This window comes from Onychomys torridus, chromosome 1, assembly GCF_903995425.1.
Source record: "Onychomys torridus chromosome 1, mOncTor1.1, whole genome shotgun sequence".
NCBI lineage: Eukaryota > Metazoa > Chordata > Mammalia > Rodentia > Cricetidae > Onychomys > Onychomys torridus.
In genome coordinates, this window is record NC_050443.1 from 108,766,491 (window position 1) to 108,786,734 (window position 20,244).

The 20,244-nt window shown below is 49.5% G+C and overlaps 1 protein-coding gene across 1 annotated transcript in view; it reads left to right on the plus strand.

Moving 5' to 3' along the window:
- Nucleotides 1-1,138: 1,138 nt before the first annotated feature.
- Nucleotides 1,139-20,244, plus strand: part of Htra1 (HtrA serine peptidase 1) — a 49,391-nt gene continuing 30,285 nt past the window's right edge. Inside the window, exon 1 of the mRNA XM_036168654.1 lies at nucleotides 1,139-1,741. Coding sequence (XP_036024547.1) covers nucleotides 1,153-1,741 — 589 coding nt within the window. The 5' untranslated portion in view covers nucleotides 1,139-1,152. The remainder of the gene's footprint in view (nucleotides 1,742-20,244) is intronic.

Genomic DNA, 20,244 nt, shown 5'->3' on the forward strand with positions numbered 1-20,244 from the left:
GTGGGAGGGACCCTCTGGGACCTGGTCGCAGTGGAGACTTAATATGGGAGGCAGGGGACATGCTTTGAGCGGAGTTGCATTTGGGTTTTATTTTTTAAAAGTCTTCTTACTGGAAAAGGAATTGTGCACAAGAGAACAGCCCAGATGTAGATTAGAGCTGTATCAGCCGAATCAGTGACTCCTCCTTTCCCCAAGGTCAACAGCACTCCACCCACTAATCCTGGGGGTGTGTTGGAGGGGGGCAATGGGGTAATTCAGGTGGGACGTGCCCAAACCACTCAATTCTCTGGGCTTCCAATACAAGATTTATGTGTTCATTGTTGGCCAATATGTGTGCCAGGCACAGAGACCCCCTTCCAGGGTCACAGTTGCTCTTCCAAATGATTCTTAGACTCATCTCTATCCCAAGAAAGTCACTGAAATCCTCACGTGAGAGCTCAAAGACGAATATTTTGTTTGAGATAGGGACCTAGTTGATTTGCCCAGGTGTTGGGATTGCCGGTGGGGGCTGGGCGCTCTGTGTGGTAAAAACACATTCCCTAACAACTCAGGATGAACAACAACAAAAAACAACAACAACAAAAATACAAACCGTACAAAGCCAGGCTGCAGCTGCACGCTCCCGGCAAGCCTTCCAGCTACCAACCCAGGTACCCACGCGTGCGCTGGCACGCACACTACCGAAAACAACTTTTAAAAAAGGAGCGTCAGGAAGATGTACGCTGTCAATTGCCTCCGCTTTTTGCTTTTCCCACTTAAAACTAGGTCTGTGCGCTGGGTTTCTGCCAGCCCCGCCGACGCTGCCTTCCCACAGTGGGGTCAGATTCACGGCCACAGTCCCCCATGCTGGACACTGGTCCATTCCAGCTGTGGCAAGGGGTCTATGTGACCGCCCTCTGCGCTGGACGACCTGCGGGAACTTTCCCAGGCGATCGCACGAAGCTGGGCAGGTTTCTTTCTGTTGTGTATTTATTACTTTGGTTTTAAGGCCATCAATCTCTTTAGAAAAAGAAGCCTAGATTGGGAAACTGAGCCTGGCCAGAGGGCGGAGTCGCGCGCAGCCCCGCCTCGTCCCCGCGGGCGGTCCCCGATCGGCCCCCCTCCTAGGAGCCGTGCCCGTCCCCCTGCCGCCTCGTCACCGCCGCTAGGCCAATGGGCTGGGCCGCACGGCCGCGCGCACTCACACCCGCTGGCCCTAAGACCCCGACACGCCGTCCCCAGCGCGGTTCTTCGGCTCTGGTCCAGCCCGTAGCCGTCGGAGTCGCCATGCAGTCTCCACGCACCGCGCTCTTCTCCCTATTGCTGCTGCTGCTGCTGGCGGCGCCCTCCTTGGCGCTGCCATCCAGGACCGGCCGCTCGGCCTCAGCTGCCACCGTCTGCCCCGAGCGTTGCGATCCCACACGCTGCGCCCCACCGCCCACGGACTGTGAGGGCGGCCGCGTCCGGGACGCGTGCGGCTGCTGCGAGGTGTGCGGCGCGATTGAGGGTGCAGCATGCGGCCTGCAGGAGGGTCCCTGCGGCGAGGGGCTGCAGTGCGTGGTGCCCTTCGGGGTGCCCGCCTCGGCCACAGTACGACGGCGCGCTCAGGCCGGTGTGTGCGTGTGTGCCAGCAGCGAGCCGGTGTGCGGCAGCGACGCCAAGACCTACACCAACTTGTGCCAGCTGCGCGCCGCCAGCCGCCGCTCCGAGAAGCTTCGCCAGCCGCCGGTCATCGTCCTGCATCGCGGCGCCTGCGGCCAAGGTATCCGCCCCACCCTGCGCTGCACTCTTGGGTGGCTTCTCACCCTCGCCCTCCCAACCCGGCCTGTCCGGGTCAAGGGACGGCAAAGAACTGTGTGGTGTTCTGGGTATCCAGTCAGGCGGGGAGAGGGACAGGACTCGGGGTGGCCGTGTTTCATGGGCTCCCTTGGACCCAGTTTCTGCGTCCATCAGGGACGTTCAGCGCAACGCCAAGCAGGTGCTTTGCACGCTTTGGCCCTCTCCTGGGTGACCCCGCAGGCCGTTGGGTAGAGCCATATAACACCTGGATCTTAGCATGTTGATACACGTAGTTTTGGGACCACAAGGACTCCTGTCTGTCGCCTTCCCTTCCTTCACCCTCTGCTGCTTCTTGCTTCTTCCTTTCTTCTTGGAATTAGCCAGGCAGTATTTTTCTCGTAGATCCCCTTAGTGAAAAACTTTCACTTTGGAGAGATGGGAAGAGGGAACAGCGCTGCCTAAGTCAGCCCGCACTTCCCTCCCCAGGTCTCCTAAGCAAAAAAAAACCTACCCTCTCTCTTGCTTCCATTGATTTAACTTTACAAAAAAAAAAAGCCTCACTTCTCGTTCGTTGGTTCTTTTGAATGAGCTCAGCCAGGTAGTGGAACACAAAATTTGCCGAGGTAGAGGAGAGAGGCCCGCTAGGGTTGATGAAATGTCCCCTCACCCCTTCTTTATGTGGCCTGGAGTGGCAGGGAGGTGGTGAAGTGAAGGAGGTTGGGGAAGTGCCCAGCTTCCTGCCGGACCTTCTAGAGAAATACTTTGGTTAACAGAGATACGCTGTGGAAAAACAGTAAATTCAGACTGGCCACTCTAGCGGTGTGGGGACCAGCCAGCTGGGCTGGGTAGTGCACTTGGCTTCAGTTACAGGGCTCCTGCCCAAACCTAGCACCTCCTCCCTCTGGGCATGTGGTGGGGAGGATAGGAAAGCACAGGACAGAGGGATTGATCTAGATTTTTCTTTACAGGAATATGGTCCCATATGACCACTTTGGAGTTGGCAAAATTTAACTCACATAGATGGGAAGGTATTAGAGTGGTTGGTGTAGGAAGAGGTGGACGCTTGTTTATATTCTTACCACCAGAGCACAGGGCTGGACCTCAGGCAGGAACTCAGCCTCATTAGAGAGAGGAAAGTTTTTCCAGAGAGGACTGATCCAAGGGCTTCCTAACTGTAAGCCCAGCCCATGTGGCAGGTGAGTTCCCCTTGGACTGTATTTGATCTCACAGCCTCTAGAGGAGGAAGTCTGTGCCATCATTCTTGTCTTACACAAAGTGACTGAGGTTGAATAATTCGATCGAGGGCACTCAGCTGGAACTGGAACCCAGGCAGCCTCATTCAGATCTGACTAGAGCTTGCCCCCACGGCTGTAGGTAAGAGGCTTCCAAGGGACTGGAACGCCATCTCACCCTGGGGAGAAGTGGGAAACAGTGCGGCTGAGGAGTGGACACTTCTTTGAAGTGGAGGATAGACTGGTGTTGCAGGCGACAATTAGAGATGTTTAGAAGTAATCCAGAGGAGTGGCTCAGAGTTCCCTGGGGAGGCAGGTGTGTCAGACAAGCGGATGTTCTTGAATAGTCTTTTTTAGTTTTTTGAGACAGGGTTTCTCTGTGTAGTTTTGGTGCCTGTCCTGGAACTCACTCTGTAGACCAGGCTGGCCTCAAACTCAACAGAGATCCACCTGGGCATAAAGGCCAGTGCCACCACCGCCTGTCTTGAATAGTTCTTGAGTAGGTGGTGCTCAGAGGAGGTCTGTTCTAGTACTAACCTAGAGGAGGAGTGTAGAAGGTAGGGAGTCTGGGTTACTTCTTCCAGAACCTGAGTGTGTGGCGGTGATGGTAAAAAAAGCACATTTTGGTGGAAAACCCATCAGCTGTTACTGTTTGTAGCTTCACTTTGTGGGGCCCCCGAGTTACTGACACCATGTGAAGCTGAGTCAGTTAAGGCCTGGAGTTCGAAGAGACCAAATACTTGGCTGGTTGAGTTGTCCCGGGGAGACAAGTCCCTCGTTAGCCCAGGCCCCCAGTGGCCCCTCTTTGTGGAGACAGCGAGGGGAGAATGAGATTGGAGGTCAGCCATCCTTCTGGCTTTGTAAATACTTGTTGCTCTGTATTATGTCTAACATAATATGTCTGCCTACCTGGTACTTAGGCACTGATAGTCATGTGGGTGGATGGATAGAGAGATAGGAGATGTTTGGCGCACACAGCTGACCCCATAGCTTTGCTTTGCCTTTAATTCCCAGCTATGTCCTGAGGTATCTCCAGGACCAGCCTCTGGGAGCCAGCTGCCTTCATTCAGCTGCATCCTGGCTCCAGCTTTCAGCAGCTAGTGCCCAGGGCAGCAGCTAGCTCATTTGATGTCACAACTGAATAAGGAGAATTGGCTGCCTGCTCCAGTCTGAACGGTAGATGGGAGTGCTGTTGTAGCTGGGTGGATGAAGAGGCCTTTTTGGAGAAGTACCACTGAGTAGGTGATGAGGGGAAACGATGAGGGAAGTGCTGTGAGAACATGTTGAGGTCAGAGAGGTTCTGTGAGGCAGGATCCAGGAAGAAAGCTCAGGAGCCAGGTGGGGATGTGGGGGTAAGAGATGTCCCAGGCATTGCTTTGGGAGTCGTGGGTAGTCTGTAGGATGGAGGAAATGCCATTATGCCGAATGAAACTCTTGTTTTTAAGTCGTTTAATGAAAACATTAGAGATCATCTCTTGCTTTGGAAATAGAGACTAATTATCAGTGCTGCGGTGTTGGGCTGTGAGGTACACAAGTATACAGAGGACAAGGGTCTGTTGTTATGGACCAGGAATGTGCAAAAAGAAAATGAGAATAAATAAATGGGTATGCTGGTTCACGCCTGTGATTCCAGCAAGAGTTCCAAGGGTTTGAGGCCAGTTTGGGGCGACAGACCCTGTGTCAAATAAAAAAAAGTTTTGATCAATACAGGGTAACAGCAACAGGGTGCTGTATAATTCATACTTCTGTACCAGGCATCTATTTGCCAAGCCTTTGGTCCTCCCAAAACTGTCTGTGTTGTAATTCACCTGGTACAGCTGACCAGCACACAGCAGCACCTTGAGCCCATGCGTGGATCCACAGCCTGTTCATAACCACCACTCTGTGCTGTTGACAGAGCGACCGAGATTATAAACCAGATCCAGCTAAAGTAGCAGCTCATAGCTGAAATAAACAATGCCCCTGATGGCCATGGCAGTGGGATAATAAGGGATGGATCTCTCCTTCAATGAGCACAGGAGTCAGGGCAAGGTTGCCTTCAGTTACTGGCTGAGGAGGAACACAGTGTAAGCAGGGTTGTAGTAGAGATGTGTCTCCAAGCCAGAGGCCCAGACTGTAAACCATTCTTGGGCAAGAAAGGGACATTCCAAAAGACCAACCACAGTGTGAGGTGCTGCAGATGTCTGCTGAAGAGCCAGGAAAAGACTCCCCAGATAGGAGAAACCTAGTCCATCCATTCCTCCTGTTGTACCCTCCAGGAAAGCCCAAACATCCAAGACATCCCAAAGGGACAAGCCTAGAGCTTTCCAAGCCTCAGGTGGGGGCAGAGAAGGCCTGGAAGGGGAAAGCTACAGCTTTGCAGAAGCTCTGGCCTCACCCCAGAGCCTCTCTGAAGACAGAGGCCACAGAACAGAATTCTTGGAGGCATGAACCATTCATAAAATTGACTTTATTTAGGTGGCTCTTTTATGTGAACCCTGAGCAGGTTGTCACTGTGAGCTTTAGTGCCTGGCCTTGCTGGGCTGCAGAGATACAAGAAATAGCCCCAAATCCCTGCCTGAGGGAGCTCCCAGTTAACACAGTGGGGATAAAGACAGTCATTCACTACTGGAGGTTGTTTCCTTTTGTCTAGTGTGAGTTCACTAGAGTCATTTCTGTCTGCTATTGGCAATTGGATGTACCTCTTGTCACTTAAGAAAATATGCATACAAGGTGGGGACTAGGCTTCATCTTAGGGCAGGGTTGGTAGAAAGAGTGTGTGGGATTCTGTCACCTGAAACGATCTTCCTAGCCTGTATACAGCTTTTCTCCTGGGCTGGTGTCTTCCCTTATTGCCTGACGGATGGTTTGCTAAAGTGTTAAATTAGTAAGGCTTGATAAAATTAGTAAGTTAACAGGATCAAAAGCCAGGCATTTGGTTTACTTTATCCCATCCCAGGGAGCAATAAATAGATTGCCTTGGAACTTAAAACCATGATTCCTCTGGGATAGCAGGGCTGTGAGCTAGCTGGCCAGATGCCTCAGCACGGCGGGCCCAATTCTGAGTTGGTTTGGAGCTGGGTGATGCTGGACAAATTTCGTGCCTTGGATTCAGACATCAGACTTTCCATGAGCTTACGTTTCTCACGAACAAATAGCTCTGGCCCTGCGTGCTGTGAGGGAGTGGTCACGCTTGGCAGTGTTTTGAGGAAGCCTTGAGTACCGACCCCTGGCTCTGGCCTGTGTGGGTTCAGATCTGACCAGTACCAGCCCCTTCAGGACCACAGCAATGAAGGGTGTGTGGATCCATGGCTTCTGAGATCCCTTTTAGCTAGAATAGCTTACAGGTCTTATAAGGAAACTGGCGTGTGAAGAGATTGTGGTCCTGTATCTTTTCAAAGGTTTGGATGCTCTAAGAGATGCTTTTTGCTTTCCCTTATATTATGATGGGAAAAGCCAAGGTTGGCACTGAATGAATGCCCCCATCTTGTGCTTAGCTACCTTCATGTCAGCTTTCTGCCAGCTTATGAATATTTCCTGGAGACATTGGGAGTTACTTGCCCACTCCCAAGAACCAAAGCCAGAGAGTCTGGTAATTCTTTGTTCTTTTTCTGTGACTTCGAGCCCTGCCTCTTGGTCCTTTAGGTTGAGATCCCCACTGAGCTATTTCTTTTGCTTTTCCACTTTCTCTGCCATCAGAAAAGAAAAGTGCTTCCAACAGAGAAACTGAGAGGGTAGTAGACATCCTGAACACTTTCCCTAAAGGTTCTCAGAAACAGCTGGAAAGTTGGTGTGATTCAGTTCTGTTAAATGACAGTGTCTAGAACCACAGGGGAACATTAGTCAAGACAGCATGCTTCAGAAACAGACATAAGTGGTGATGAAGAGGGTTGTGTGCTGCTGGCAGGTTGCAGAATTCAGCTTTCAGAGTCAGTGGTGTAAATTCTAAATTCATCCAGTGTATTTACTGAACAACTACTGCGTAAAATAAAGGGAACGAGAGGTCAGATTGGCCGGCCTTTCTTATTGAGCAGCTTTTACGATGCCTAACTGTGAGCTGGGCTTCTTTCTGAGCTTCCCTTTCTGGATGTGGGATGGGTGTCCTCACCAGTAAAACCATAATGGAAATAAGATTGTTTGCCCACACCTCTTGGAGCTGTCAACATGGAAGGACATTGTTTCACGAAGCGTTTAGCATCATCTGGTGCCCTTCTAGATAGAACTCCGTCCTGTCAGCTGGAATGATAACCACTGACGTCATTGCCAAAGCTCCAATGAGGTAGTCATCTCAGAGGTAAGGTCTAGAATGTCTTTGACCCAGAGTGCTGCAGGCCACAGGAATAGGAAGCAGGAATCCAGCTGACTATAGCAGAGGCCTGACCTGGAAGAAGCAGAGCTCTTCCAGAGGAAAAAGCCAAGTCTCAGGGAGTCTTGCTGATATTAGCCGGTACCTGCAATGACTTTCTTGTGCACCATGGCAGCTTTCCCGATTGATTCTTTTCCTAAGAACTTCAAAACAGTGTAGATTGATTATTCCTTGGGCATATACAACTAAGGTATTTGGACACAGTCATTCAGGCAAGGCTTCCTGCTTCCAGGCTTTCTGCTTCTTTTTAGCATTAGAATTCAGATGTCTGACTTCTACAATTATCTCCTTTGGCAAGCCCACAGAGCCAGGGCCAGCTCTGGGCAAAAGCATCCAAGGACAAATGGCAGACAGAATAAGCTCCCCAGACCACCTGCTAGGTAAACATCCATCTGGAGACACCGCCTGGGCCAGGCTTCTTGTGCAAATTAAGCTCAGACTCCCCTTCCTCTCACAGCCCAAGTGGCACCCTCGAGCAACTTACTTAGAACAAAAGGGTTTTTACATGCCAGGTGCATCAAGCTATGAGGCAGGCTTCCTAGCTACCCAGCAGACTTACCCTGCCTGACCAGAAATCGGCAGGGCCTGAGTATGGACATGGGTCACCGGGTGGGCATAGGGGTGGGGTGTGATGGGAGTTGGGAATGGGATGGAAGGAACTTAGAACTATGAGAAGACAGGAGAAGGGACAGAGAGGAGCTAAGTATGAGAACAGAATTGAAGCTGTGTAGATAAAATTTTGTCACAGAAGAATAAAGTGAATAGACCTAAGAACTTCGTGTTAGTAGATTTATTTGATATCCCCTCAGATTAGTAACCCCTGCCACTCAGCGTCTTCCCCAGGAATCTGGGAGAAATCTCCTCAGGGCAGGCTTCTGAGGGGAATTTGATACCATGGGACACTTTGGATTGGTGAGTGGGTGGGTTATGAAGGATGCACAGAGAAGGGGTGATAGAAGCATGTGTCCTGAGGCTGACATGGAGGTTACTGGATTGGAAAGGTTCTCTGGGCTGAGGGAGTCAAGTGCCACTTTTCCATACCCTCTGATGGTCCCAGTCATTACCTCATTATTGATCTTCTGAAACGTATGCAGCTTCCTTTGAGTTAGGAGCTGCATGTGTGGGAAACCTGTGTGTGTGTGTGTGTGTGTGTGTGTGTGTGTGTGTGTGTGTGTGTGTAGAGACCAGTGGTCCATCCTCAATCACACTCCGCCTTGTATTTAAGGATGGAGTATCTCACTGAACCTGGAGCTCATAGACTCAGCTAGACTGCCTGGCCAGCAAGCCCCACGGACCCTTCCCGGTGCTGGGATGATAGAGGTGTGCCAGGTGTTTGGCTTTTTCACATGGGTGCAGGGGATGGAACTGGGACCTCATGCTTGTTCTTTAGTTTACTTGACCTGGGCATTTCCCCAGCCCTTAGGACATTGTCTTTACACACATTGTCTCATTTGCCCTTCATGGAGCTGGTGACATGCAGCACATGACAGTTATCAACACTCCAGGTCCTTCTTGGATCTGGCCTGGTTTTATTTTTATGTTCTGGAAGTCCTCATAGGGAAAAATGTGTCATGTCTTAAGAAAAGAGGGGGAAAAATAACCCAAACAGTTTGGGAGTTTACAAATGCCCTATTATTTTAATTGTTAGGGCAGTTTGTTGACTTAGCATATTTTATAAATGATCCTGTACAGCATTGCTTGACAGCAACTGCTCCCTAGCCACGGGACAGTCACATCTGTGCACTGAATTCTCTGGGGGCTGGTGTCGTGGTTGGAATTTCTGATAATTCCCAAGTTTGAAGAAGCCATGTCTTCATGAGTCAGAGCCTTGTACAATATTTCAGACCTCAGGAACGTCCTCTTCCCTGGTTGTGCAATAAGCTCTCTAGATGCTAGGCTGCGTGTGCAGTGAGCCATGCTTGTCTCGGCGTGGATGAGATGTAGAGTTCCCTTCCACACAGTCTTGGCCAAGATGCTACCTGATCATCCAGCACCGTGGCATCTCACGCCCTGCGACTAGAGATGAGTTCTCTCGTTGGTGCCCATACTCAAAGTGGGAGTCATCACCCTGTGTGGACAGATGGACCTAGAGTGCTGCTCTTTGGGGTTGCCTCAGTAGATGGCTGCCGACAGATGCAGGAGAGGCTCATCCAGCAGTTACAGCTGCTGCTTTCACATACCCAGTGAGCTACCTGGAAGTGGAACATGATATTCTTGGGTCAGGATGGGGAAAATGTCACCAAACCACGGTGACCTAAAAAGTGACCACTACTGTTCTAATTGTGTAACAGGCCTTGTCTTCTTATTCCTTCATGGACACCCAGGAAGATAGTGGCCTTAATCCCTGCTACCTAGCTGAAGAAACAGAAGAGGTTCCAAGAGATTTCATTCACCCAGAGCCACCCAGGAAGGAGGAGAGAGCCTGAATTTGAACTTGGCTCTGCTTCACTACCAAACTGTTTGGGGGACTTCCTTGACTCAAGTGTGCTGTTAAAGAGCATGCTGATTAATCTTCAAATATTTGGAGCCTTTTCCAGCCTCTTCCCTTTTATGACTTTCTAGTTTAGTTCCTTTGTGGTCGAGAACATGCTTTGGGATTTCTGTTCTCTTGAGTTCATTAGAGTGTATTTTCTGGCCTTGAATGTGGTCAGCCTTGGTAACTGCTCCACATGGGCTCGAAGAGCATGTGTTCAGCTGGTGTTGGCTGGAATCTTCCAGATATATCTTCCAGCTATCAGTTAGATGGAGCATGTTGGCAGTGCTGTTCAGGTCAACCGGACACTGATGTTGTACCTCTGCTGGTAGGGTCTGAAAGTGGGATGGATGCTGAAGTGCCCTCAGCTGCAGTCTCTATTCTGGGACTCCGTTCTAGAAAACTGGATCTCCCGAGGCCCCACCTCCCACCCCTGGATGAGTTACTGACTTGGTGTGTTCTGTTTCCTGTGTTGCACAAGGACAAAGATACTGCCTGGGGACATCAGCAGGATATTGTGAGGTCAGATAAACCAGTGAGATAGTGAAAGGGCTTTGTCGTCAGCCAGGAATACAAATGATTAGTAGATATCTGGGCTGCTAGTCAGCAGTTTCAGACCCTTGCAGATCTGCTAGGAAAAAAAAAAAAAAAAAAAGGAAACAAACAAACAAACAAAAACACCAAGACTGAGGCAGAAAAGATGAAAAAGTAAGGTGCGTGCTTAATGGGTCTCTCCTGGCCATGGTCAATGTCAGGAAATACCCGAGACTGGTACTTTACAAAGAAGATAGGTTTATTCTGTTCACCTTTCCAGAGGTTCAGGTAGTGTGAACTGGAGTGTTCATGAGACAACAGGGAAGTCAGAGAGAGACCAACAGAGGCCAGGCTTGTTCTCATAACAACTCTCTTGTAGGAACTAACGGGGAACAGGAGAACTGCCTTAACTCCACCTAAGGGCCGGTCATCCAGACCCCCAGTCATCCAGTTGCCCTGTCTCTTAAAGGTCCCACACCCCACACTACCTCCTCACAGCACTGCCCAGGGGACATGTTCAAGCCACAGCCACTCCTCCTTGACATCATGGGGATCTGCTGTGCTTTCCATACACATCTCTAGCCACACCAGCTCCTCATTTTCATGTTTTCTTGGCTCTTGGGGACCAAGACACTGCCTTGTGGAGATACCAGAGGCTGGCCAAAACCACCAGCTGATTGTAGGGAAGACAGTCTCCCAGAGCATGCAGCCTGGGGCTGAAAGGTGCTGCAGACCCTATAGTCCGCTTCTTCACTTCAGACATGGGGAAACTGAGGCACCTAAAGGGAACTAGATTCTCACAAGCTGTGCTATTAGACTTGCTAGGGTCAAATCCTGGGCCCTGGCAACCCTAACGACCTAGGTTCTGCCATCAATTAATGTCACAATTAATAGTGAAAAGCAGAATTAAGATATTCAATATGGACTGTATAGTGACCCTTCCTAAGTTTATGTTTGACATGAGGTCAGATTTAAATAGAGGGAAGAGGTAGACAGCTCCTGCAGTCCAGGTCACAGTGTGGTCTCACTCACTGACCCATCACTGTCCTAGCTCCAGCCTCTCTTGCAGGATGCTCTGACATGTCAGAATTATGCGAAATTTCTTTGCTGAAGACAAGTTCCTCTGTCTGGCACCAGGTTTCTCTGTACCCCATCTTCCAGCATGATATTCCTGGGAAAATTCTAGCTCCTTGGGGACCATCCTTTCAATAGTCTGAAAGCCAAAGGTGGGGACACAAGAGTCTCTTTAGAATATCGTCATATCTGGGGCAGGAGAGATGGCTCAGTAGTGTGAACTGCTCTTGCTGAGGACCCAAGTTGGGTTGTCATTATGCTGGGTGACTCACAACTGCCTGTAACTCCAGTCTGGGTAATCCAACACCCTCTTCTGGCCTTCACATGCACAAACCCACACATACACACGTAATTAAAAATAAAAATAAAGTCTTTTAAAAAATGTCTTCATAACTGTCAGAACAGTTATGGTAACCATTGTGTATCTATGAGCTTGTTGGTGGGGGCTGATGCTGTGAACCTGTCTCAGCCCTCTCCTTCCTCTGGAGCACTTGGAGGAGACTGGAGAGCAGGGGATAGGTATACTGTAGCCCATGGTGATCATTGTCAAACTCTTTCTCTAAAGGGTTGCTACAGTATTTTGTCACAATGATGGAATTACTTTTTTTCTTCTTCTTTTTAAATGTGTATTGTGGAGAGAGTATGAATGTATGTGTCTGGGGGTGCATGTTTGCATACCTATTTGTGGTGATCCAGAATCTGGGGGTCAACCTCTGGTGTCCTTCCTAGGTGCTGTCTACCTTGTTATCTAGAGACTTGGGTCTCATTGGCCTGGAGCTTGCTATGTAGGCTGGACTGGCTAGTCAAGGAGCCCCGGGGGTCTACTTATTTGATCCTCCCAGGACAGGGATTACAAACACCCACCACCAGGGTTCTTGTGGATTCTGGGGCTTGAATTCAGGTCCTCAGTGCTTGTGTGGCAAGCACTACTGACTGAGATATCGTCCCAGCCCAGCTATGGAATGTCAACCTCTCAAGTCACGGAAAGTCAACAAGAAATTCCCTCAAAGGAAATCTTCATGATAAATGGCAGATGTTGGTTCAGAGCCACCTGTACTGCTAAGTGGGCAGGTTTTCCTGTTGCCTGTTGGGGACCTTCAAGTTCATCTCCTGTAAGGGAAAGCACTGTTTGGGGTGGAATGAGCACTTCAGAAATTTGGGTTGACCTGGGATAGGTGAGTTGCGATCATAGACCATCTAGGCTGAAAGGGCTTGGGACTGTTACATCAGTCATCTGGCTCATCACACTTGTGTTTTTTGGGTGAGGAGCCTGCAACAAGTGAGGGGTATGAAGGTCCAAGGGCAGTATATGACAGAGAATGCAAGTCCCCGGATGCCTAGCTCTGGGTTTACTACATGGAACCTTACAGATGCCAGCTCTTTCCAGGATATGGATTAAGGCCAGACTGAAAATTGAGGAATGTGTTTATTCAAATGTTTTGGACATATGTAGGAGTGTAAGATGAGCCACATAAATTCAGTTTTCTAGTTTGAGAGTTCTATTAAAAAATTAGGACATTATTAATTTTTATTTTAATGGCAACATTTTCAAGACGTAATTCACATACAGGGTTTTTTATATGTCCTTAGAGCTGTGGGCTGACTTATCACCTCTAATTCCAGAACTGTTGGGGTGTTCTATATAACAAGGGTTGGTTGAAGAAAGAAGTCACTCCAAGATGAAATTTTAAGCCTATGTGGCAGCAGGAAGGTCTAGCCTCTGATGGACTGAACCCGAAACAGCCTTACAAAGGTGTATTTATTGATAGTTACACGAAGTTGTTTTTTGGGTAAAGTATTTCCTCATACCAAGGTCCCTAATCTAATCTATATGTCTCTAAAAGAAGTATCATAGGCCCTCATGACTTTACTCCTTTATTGTGTGGTTTGCAATACACAATAACCCAAGAGCCTCAGGTGTGCTAGGGTTGTCTTGTGACCAAAGTCATGGGATGGCTGCAACACCCCTTCAGTAAAACACTTCTACAAATCACAGAAAACAATCACTGTTTTCTACAAAGATTCTTTCCTGTTTACCACAATGATTCTTCAAGGTCAAAGTACTTGTAGAAAACAGCTATTCATACCAATGTCTACCATAGATACAGCGACGCTGCTAAATTCCTACAACACAGAGCGTTCTCATCAGCTCTAAAATAAGCACAGCAGTTATTAGCTCTAGCTAGCTACCAGCCTACTTCCTGTCTCTGGGAATTCCCTTTCTTGAAATGTTTTCTATAAGAGGTCCTATAACATGGTCCGCTGGGACTGGCCTCTGTCAGTTGGTATCATGTTATCATTTTATGACTGCAAAAAAAATTCTTCTTATTGTGTGGTTATGGGAAGCCATCTCTCTCTGCTGGGGACACCTAAATCCCAGCCCTGAAAATCTAAACTGCTCAGGCAGTATTAATGTATTCATGGTTTTTTGGGAGGAGACTAGTACCCGAACCACAGGAAGCCAGAATTATAAGGTTGAGAATCCAACACTGAAAAGATCAGGAAATGTACCTTTCAGATTTATTAGGTCATATAACTTTCTTTGTAGCTATAGAAAGGATGTCAGAAATGGTCTAGCCTCTTCCCTCATCTGACAAACAAGGTAACTGAGGCCTGGAAAGAGGAAGTGCCTTGTTTCTGGATGCAGGCTTGAGATACCATTTCCTTCTGGTGTATGGTTCAGTTTTATAAGTCCCCCTTGCTGTTCGGCTTGTCCATGGGAACAGCAGCTCATTGGCAAGTGGGCATTGGTGCATCTCGGGCCTCTTCTTGGAGGCAGGACTTTTCCCATCTCTTGGCTCTAGCTCCGGCCTCTAGACCCCCAGGGCCCCACCTCCCAGCCCTGCCCTGGAGGTTGGAGTTTCAGGAACTGAACAGCCAAGCAGCCCCAGACAAAACAACCAGAGAAATCATAGCAGGAAGACAGCTCCATCAAGACAAGTGTGAAGGTCAGGACTAGAGCCAGATGCTTATCAGGGGAAAGTGGATGGAGGTGGTGTGGACTGAACTGTCAGCTGTCTCCCTGCAGTTAATAATAGACACATGCTGGGCTTTCAGAGACAGCTAAAAAAGACAATCAACCTTAAGCATTCACCACAGGCATGCAAATAAGGTTACCATCATTTTCTTATTTCTTACCCTTGAGACTGAAAGTAATTTTTCAATGAAAGTGTCATTCAACGTCGGTACATGCTTCTGTAAAAGGCACCTTTTCCCGGGAAAGCCAAAGCTACAGAATTAGGTCGAGCTTGTGAATCACAGCACAATTAGGGGCTGCAGGCCAGCTGGCCAGGTGCCCCCAGTTGGGCCCTGATGTGGTCAGTTGGGGGAGACAGCCTTAGACTTGTTTGGGTGATCCGGCCCCCTTTACTTCACCTGCTATGTCTGAACACCGGGCACTGCAGCCTCGTCCTGGCCTCTGAAAGCAGTCTCTTGCACCACCCCCAGCCATCACAGCCTGAGGTCTGGCATAGGGCAAGCTTTTCCCACGTGGAGCCGTCTGGGAGACTGTACCGGAAAGAGGGGCTGCCAATGCTTGGAAGTGCCAGTGTGGGCTGGAAATCAAGGCCAGGCTCCCTGGCTCCACCTCCTCTTCCTTCTTTATTCATTAGGAGGAAAGAAAGAGGTCACAGGAAACTCTCAGGAATTTTACGCAAAAGACAAGGGCAGAGTCCACCTTTTTGGGGGGGGGGGTGAGATAAGGTCTCATATATCCAGGTTGTCCTTGAATTCACTATTTATGGATGACCTTGAATTTTTGATCCTCCTGCATCCACCTCCTGAGTGTTAGGACTACAGATCCTCTCCTACTGGGGATTGAACTTGGGGCTTTGTGTATACTAGATGCTCCACCAACTGAGCCACGTCCCTAGTGCCCTCATTTCCAGTTTTTAATCATAAGAAATAACTGAACGAGGCGTGGTTGCACACGTATGTCACCCTGGTATTCGGGAAGCAGAGGCAAGACTATTGCCACAAATTCAGCTCCATCAAGCTGGACTACATAGTGAGATCTTGAGTGTCCTCCCACCCTACCCCACCCTACCCCCCAAAAAAGGGGAAAGAGAAGATGGCTCAGTGGACATAATCCTCATTGCATGAGCTTCACCCCTGGGACACCAAGGACCGAGTCTCCACTGCTTCCTTCTCACGTCTATCTGCAGGTGATACTGGATGATGATGGCGCAGGGTTTTGTTTTCAGGTTAATCTTAGACTTCCGCTGGTTGTCCCTGCTGCTGCTCAGCCTCTGCCCTTTGTGCGTCTTTTCTCTGCCCAGGCCCGCCTCCTCTTGCCTGTATCCCGTGTTCAACACCCTGGACTTTACAGGCACAGCCCCACTCAGAAAAGCAGTTCTGGTTTCCTGGAATGTGTTTCTCTGCCTTCTCCCCTCAGTCCCAGCCCTCACTGGAGCTGTGCTGACTGAGGCTGGCATTGGAATTTAACACAGTGGGGCATACAGAACACAGCCATCCAGACTGAGTAAGAGGCTTATGAACCTGGTGGGAAGTCTTTGCTGTGATTACTGAGTTATACTTTTTCTTATTTTTCTTACCTCTAGGCACATCTGCTTACAACAGGAAGCCCCATCTCCTATTCACTTTATACCCCATCAAGCCTGCAGATCTCCCTGACCCTTAAAGAAAGCAGTTCGAGTTCACTGTCAAAGGAGGAGCCCTGCAAGTTTCCCTTGGGCCCACGCCTCTTTCCTCTGAGCTTCCCAACCCTCCCTCTCCACTCTGCTCATCTGGACTTTTAACTTTGGCCTCTCAGGCCGTTCTCCAATTCAGCAAGAACTCTTACAAAGGGAGCTTTTCTTGGGGACAAATCATCTGTTCCCCTCCATGATTGTACTGCACACTCCTCCCCATCTGTTCCCCTTCCTGATTTTGCAATACCCCCCCCCCCCCCCCCCCCAGCCAGCTGCTGGTTCTAGTTCTGTCTCAGCATGGTACTCATACCTGCCTTGGGTCTCAGTTGCCTGTATTTCCACCCTGACAAGGAAGGTCCCAAGTGTGGACACAGTGTGCTGTGTGAGGATGTCAAGGTTGGACTCAGTGTGAGGATGTATAAGTGTGGACTCAGTGTGCTGTGGGAGGATGTTCCGGGCACTTTCTTCTTCCTTCAGTGACTGGCTGGTTCTGGCAATTGGTGTTGCTGATTTTATCCAGCAAGTTGCTCCTTCTTGCTGCCCTGTGTGTCTCATTCAGTGCATGTTCCCCCAGCAGAGAAGTGTTGAGCAGTAAAGTGCTTGCCAGGCAAGCCCAAAGACCTGAGCTGACTCAGCACCTATGTAAACCCAGGCAGGATGTCATATGCTTGTAATCCCAGCACTGGGGAGGTGGCGACAGGATAAGCCAGCCAACCTAGCAAAATCCGCAAGCCCCAGGTCCCAGTGAGAGACTCCATCTCAAAACAAACAAGCAAACAAACAAACAAACAAACAAAGCGATGGCTGTTCTGAAGGATAACATCCGTGGCTGACTTCTAGCCCCCGTGCATGTGCACGTGCAGACTAACAGAGTGGAGTGGGGAGAGTGAGCAGGCAGTGCATGTTTGAGGGCTGTGGCTTGAGCTGGGAGTGCCGGGGGCTTGGCTGAAGCTGCACTCCAGCCCCCAGCTGCCCTCTTCTGCCCTGGACTCCAGCACAGATGCTACCTTGTGATTGGTGCAGGTGGGAGCACTTGCAGATGGGCCCCTGAGTTGGGGGAGTTTTTCTCCTGGGCCTACATTGACTCAGTAGCTAGCTCTTCATAGTTACTTGTCATTAGGTCATGCTTCAGACTGACCCAAATAGCAAATACAACACAGGACTCTGGGGCAGCCCGAAGATGAAGAAGAGGACCATGCTCAGTGTGTACCCACTTGGCTGTAGATTCTCAGCAGGGAGACCGTCTGTATTTAAGATCTGCCGGCATTTGAAGGCTGCAGCCCCAGAGGCTGGACCACTCATGGTGACTGGTGACTGTTGGGATGGTGATGGTGACAGCTGAGGAGTGTGTCCTACCCCTTCACACACTGGACCTTTCCTAAAGGCCACTCCTGGTGTCCTCCACACCCACAGGGTGCTTGCTGTGTTTCTTTGCATTATTTCTTTTTTCTTTCCTTTTCTTTCTTTCTTTCTTTCTTTCTTTCTTTCTTTCTTTCTTTCTTTCTTTTCCTTTTTTTTTTGTTTTTCGAGACAGGGTTTCTCTGTGTAGCTTTGCGCCTTTCCTGGAACTCACTTGGTAGCCCAGGCTGGCCTCGAACTTATTTCTAATTGCTTTGCCAGTGGGAGAATGCTTACTTGTGTCTGTGGGAGCCTGGGGAAGATTTTCTTCTAGACTCTTGGCCAGGACTTCAGGCTCACTGCAGCCAGGGTTGCAGGAGGCAGTCTTGTAGATAATGACTTCTGGACCTCAGGCCGTCGAGGGATCAGGGTGGTCAAGGCCCTTCCAGTGTGAATGGACACACATATTTCTCACTGGCCTTCCTCTCCAACGTCTGTCTAAGGCATTCTAGTGCCTTGAAATGACTTGTATTACTTGGCCAGGCCTACATGGCCGAAGGAAGCCAATCTGAACTTAAAATGCCAGAGAGGAAGACGTGTTGTCCCTTCATGGGCCTGCCCAGTCCCTTTCATCCCCTTGGCCTCCTGCTGAGCAGGCCCTGGCATGACCCTTGTGTGTTTTTCCTCTTTCTTCACACCTCTCCTTTCCTTGAGTCTTGGTTTCTGTCATAAGTGACCCACACTTTTATTTGAAGTCTTTCAGATATGAATTCAGGTATGACCACCTGTGTGGGTATTGGAGGTGAAGAAATTTGGGGGGGGGTATTGATTTGAGAGCTAGTAGGTTCCATAGAGGCCACCCAGTGGAACTCTCTCCCTGCGAAGTAGAGGAGCCCTAGCCTGAGTAGGGGATCTGCCTGTGGTTCTATAGCTTGCCTCTGCCTGTGGGCACTTCCTGACATTGCAGATCACCACGGACAAGGAGGGCTCCTCCTCTCCCAGCAGATGTGAGCCCCTGTAGACGGTCAGTGGGCTCCCTTTGGGCTCCCTTGGCTCCACAGAGTAGGCCCAGACCTCTAGAAACCCTAGCATGGCTTTAAAAGTCAGATGAACTTGAAACGTTGGCTGACTGATATCTTCGGGCATGGACCCATCTAGTCACACAGGGTCCTGTAGCCACAGTCAGCAGGGCCCCACCTGTTTTAATGCTCTGCAGTCGCTGCCTTGAGATTCTCAGTCTTTTGAACAAAAGCTTCATTTTCATTTTGCCCTGGGCCCTGCAGATGATGTAGCCAGTGTTGAATGTAGGACAGGGCATTAAAATGCCAAGGATTTGATCAATCTGTACTTGCAGCTGATTTGAATTTGGGGAACAAGCTGTTCCCTGGGAATAAAGGAGGATTCATTTCTTTTCCCTCGAATACACTGTGTTCTGTTTCCCAAATTAGCTGTACGTATCAACTCTGCAGAGAAATTAGATGGCAGGATTGTTCTTGCTGGAAGTGAAGGTTGGGCTGCTGGATTTGGACCCTGACCGGGATCTTCCAGTTCAGAAGTGTGCATTGGCTTCCCAATTGGCAGAGATCAATCGGGGAGCCTCTGTGCATGGTTCAGTCTCCTACTTTGCTTCTTTCCAGCTCTGAGGCTTCTTTGAGGGGAGGTGGGGAGCAGGTACTGGGTTTCCTGTAGCATAGGCTGGCCTGAAACTTGGTAGGCATCAAGGATGACCTTAGATTTCTGATCCTCCTGTCCTCATCTTCTGAGTATCGGGATTACAGGTGTGGTTCCACCATGCCTGGATTAGTGTGTGGTACTGGGTACCCAAGCCATGGCTTCCTGCATACTAGGCAAACACTCTTTTGTCAGTTAGACGATATCTTAATCCAGTTCTGGGGCTTCAAGCAACTCACTTTCCTTCTGTATAGATTCAGGCATAAGAGCCACCCTGCAGGCTTTGAAGAAAAACTAGAGGAAACATCTGTGTCTAGCATTGTGCTTAAGCACATAGTCTTATTGGCCAGTATTGCCTACTATTTTGCTGCCAATATTGAAGGCTGGGTGGGATTTGACTAGCTGTAGGGAAGAATAAAGTATTCCAGGCAGGAAGCAAAATGGGTGGGAGTACAGAGTGCTGGAGTGGAGCCCCGTGTTTTGGGGACTGAGAGGGAGGAGACTAACATTCTTAGAAGATTCTGAAACACAGGCAGAGCCCCTTGGAGCTGTTGTAAGGCACTGGCCCCCAGTGTTGGCAAAGCAAGAGCTAGCCCATGATAGCAGAGATCTTGGCTTTGGGCAGTAGTGCTTCTCTGTGCAGTATGTCACTTGGGGTAACTGCTGTATGACAGAAGGACAGAGCCTGTGACATCTTTGTTATGTTTTTGTCACTGTGACAAAATACTTGCTACAAACAGCTCGAGGGAGGAGAGTGGTTTTTGTTCTGTGTCGTGTTTTAGACAAGATCTTAGGAGTCTCAAGCTGGCGTTGAACTCAGTATTGTAGCCAAAGATGACTGAGTTTCTGGTCCTCCGGCCTGCCTGGAATGCTACCAGCAAGTGCACCCGGCAACCTAGGGCTTCTTCCTTCATGGTAGGCAAGCAGTCCGCTGACTGAGTTACATCCCCAATGCCAAGGGAGGAAAGATTGGTGGTTAACTGGTTCCTCCGTTTCAGTGGGCCTGGGAGACACTTGCGGGAACTGGTGGCAGAAGAGTCTGCTATCTCATGCCAATTGAGAGGGGGGTGGGGGGAGGGCGGGAGAGGAGGGGAGGGGGGAGACCTGAAGATGCACCCCAGGGGTCCCTTTCCACCAAGCCTCATCTCCTGCTCTCCCCCAGTGATGTCA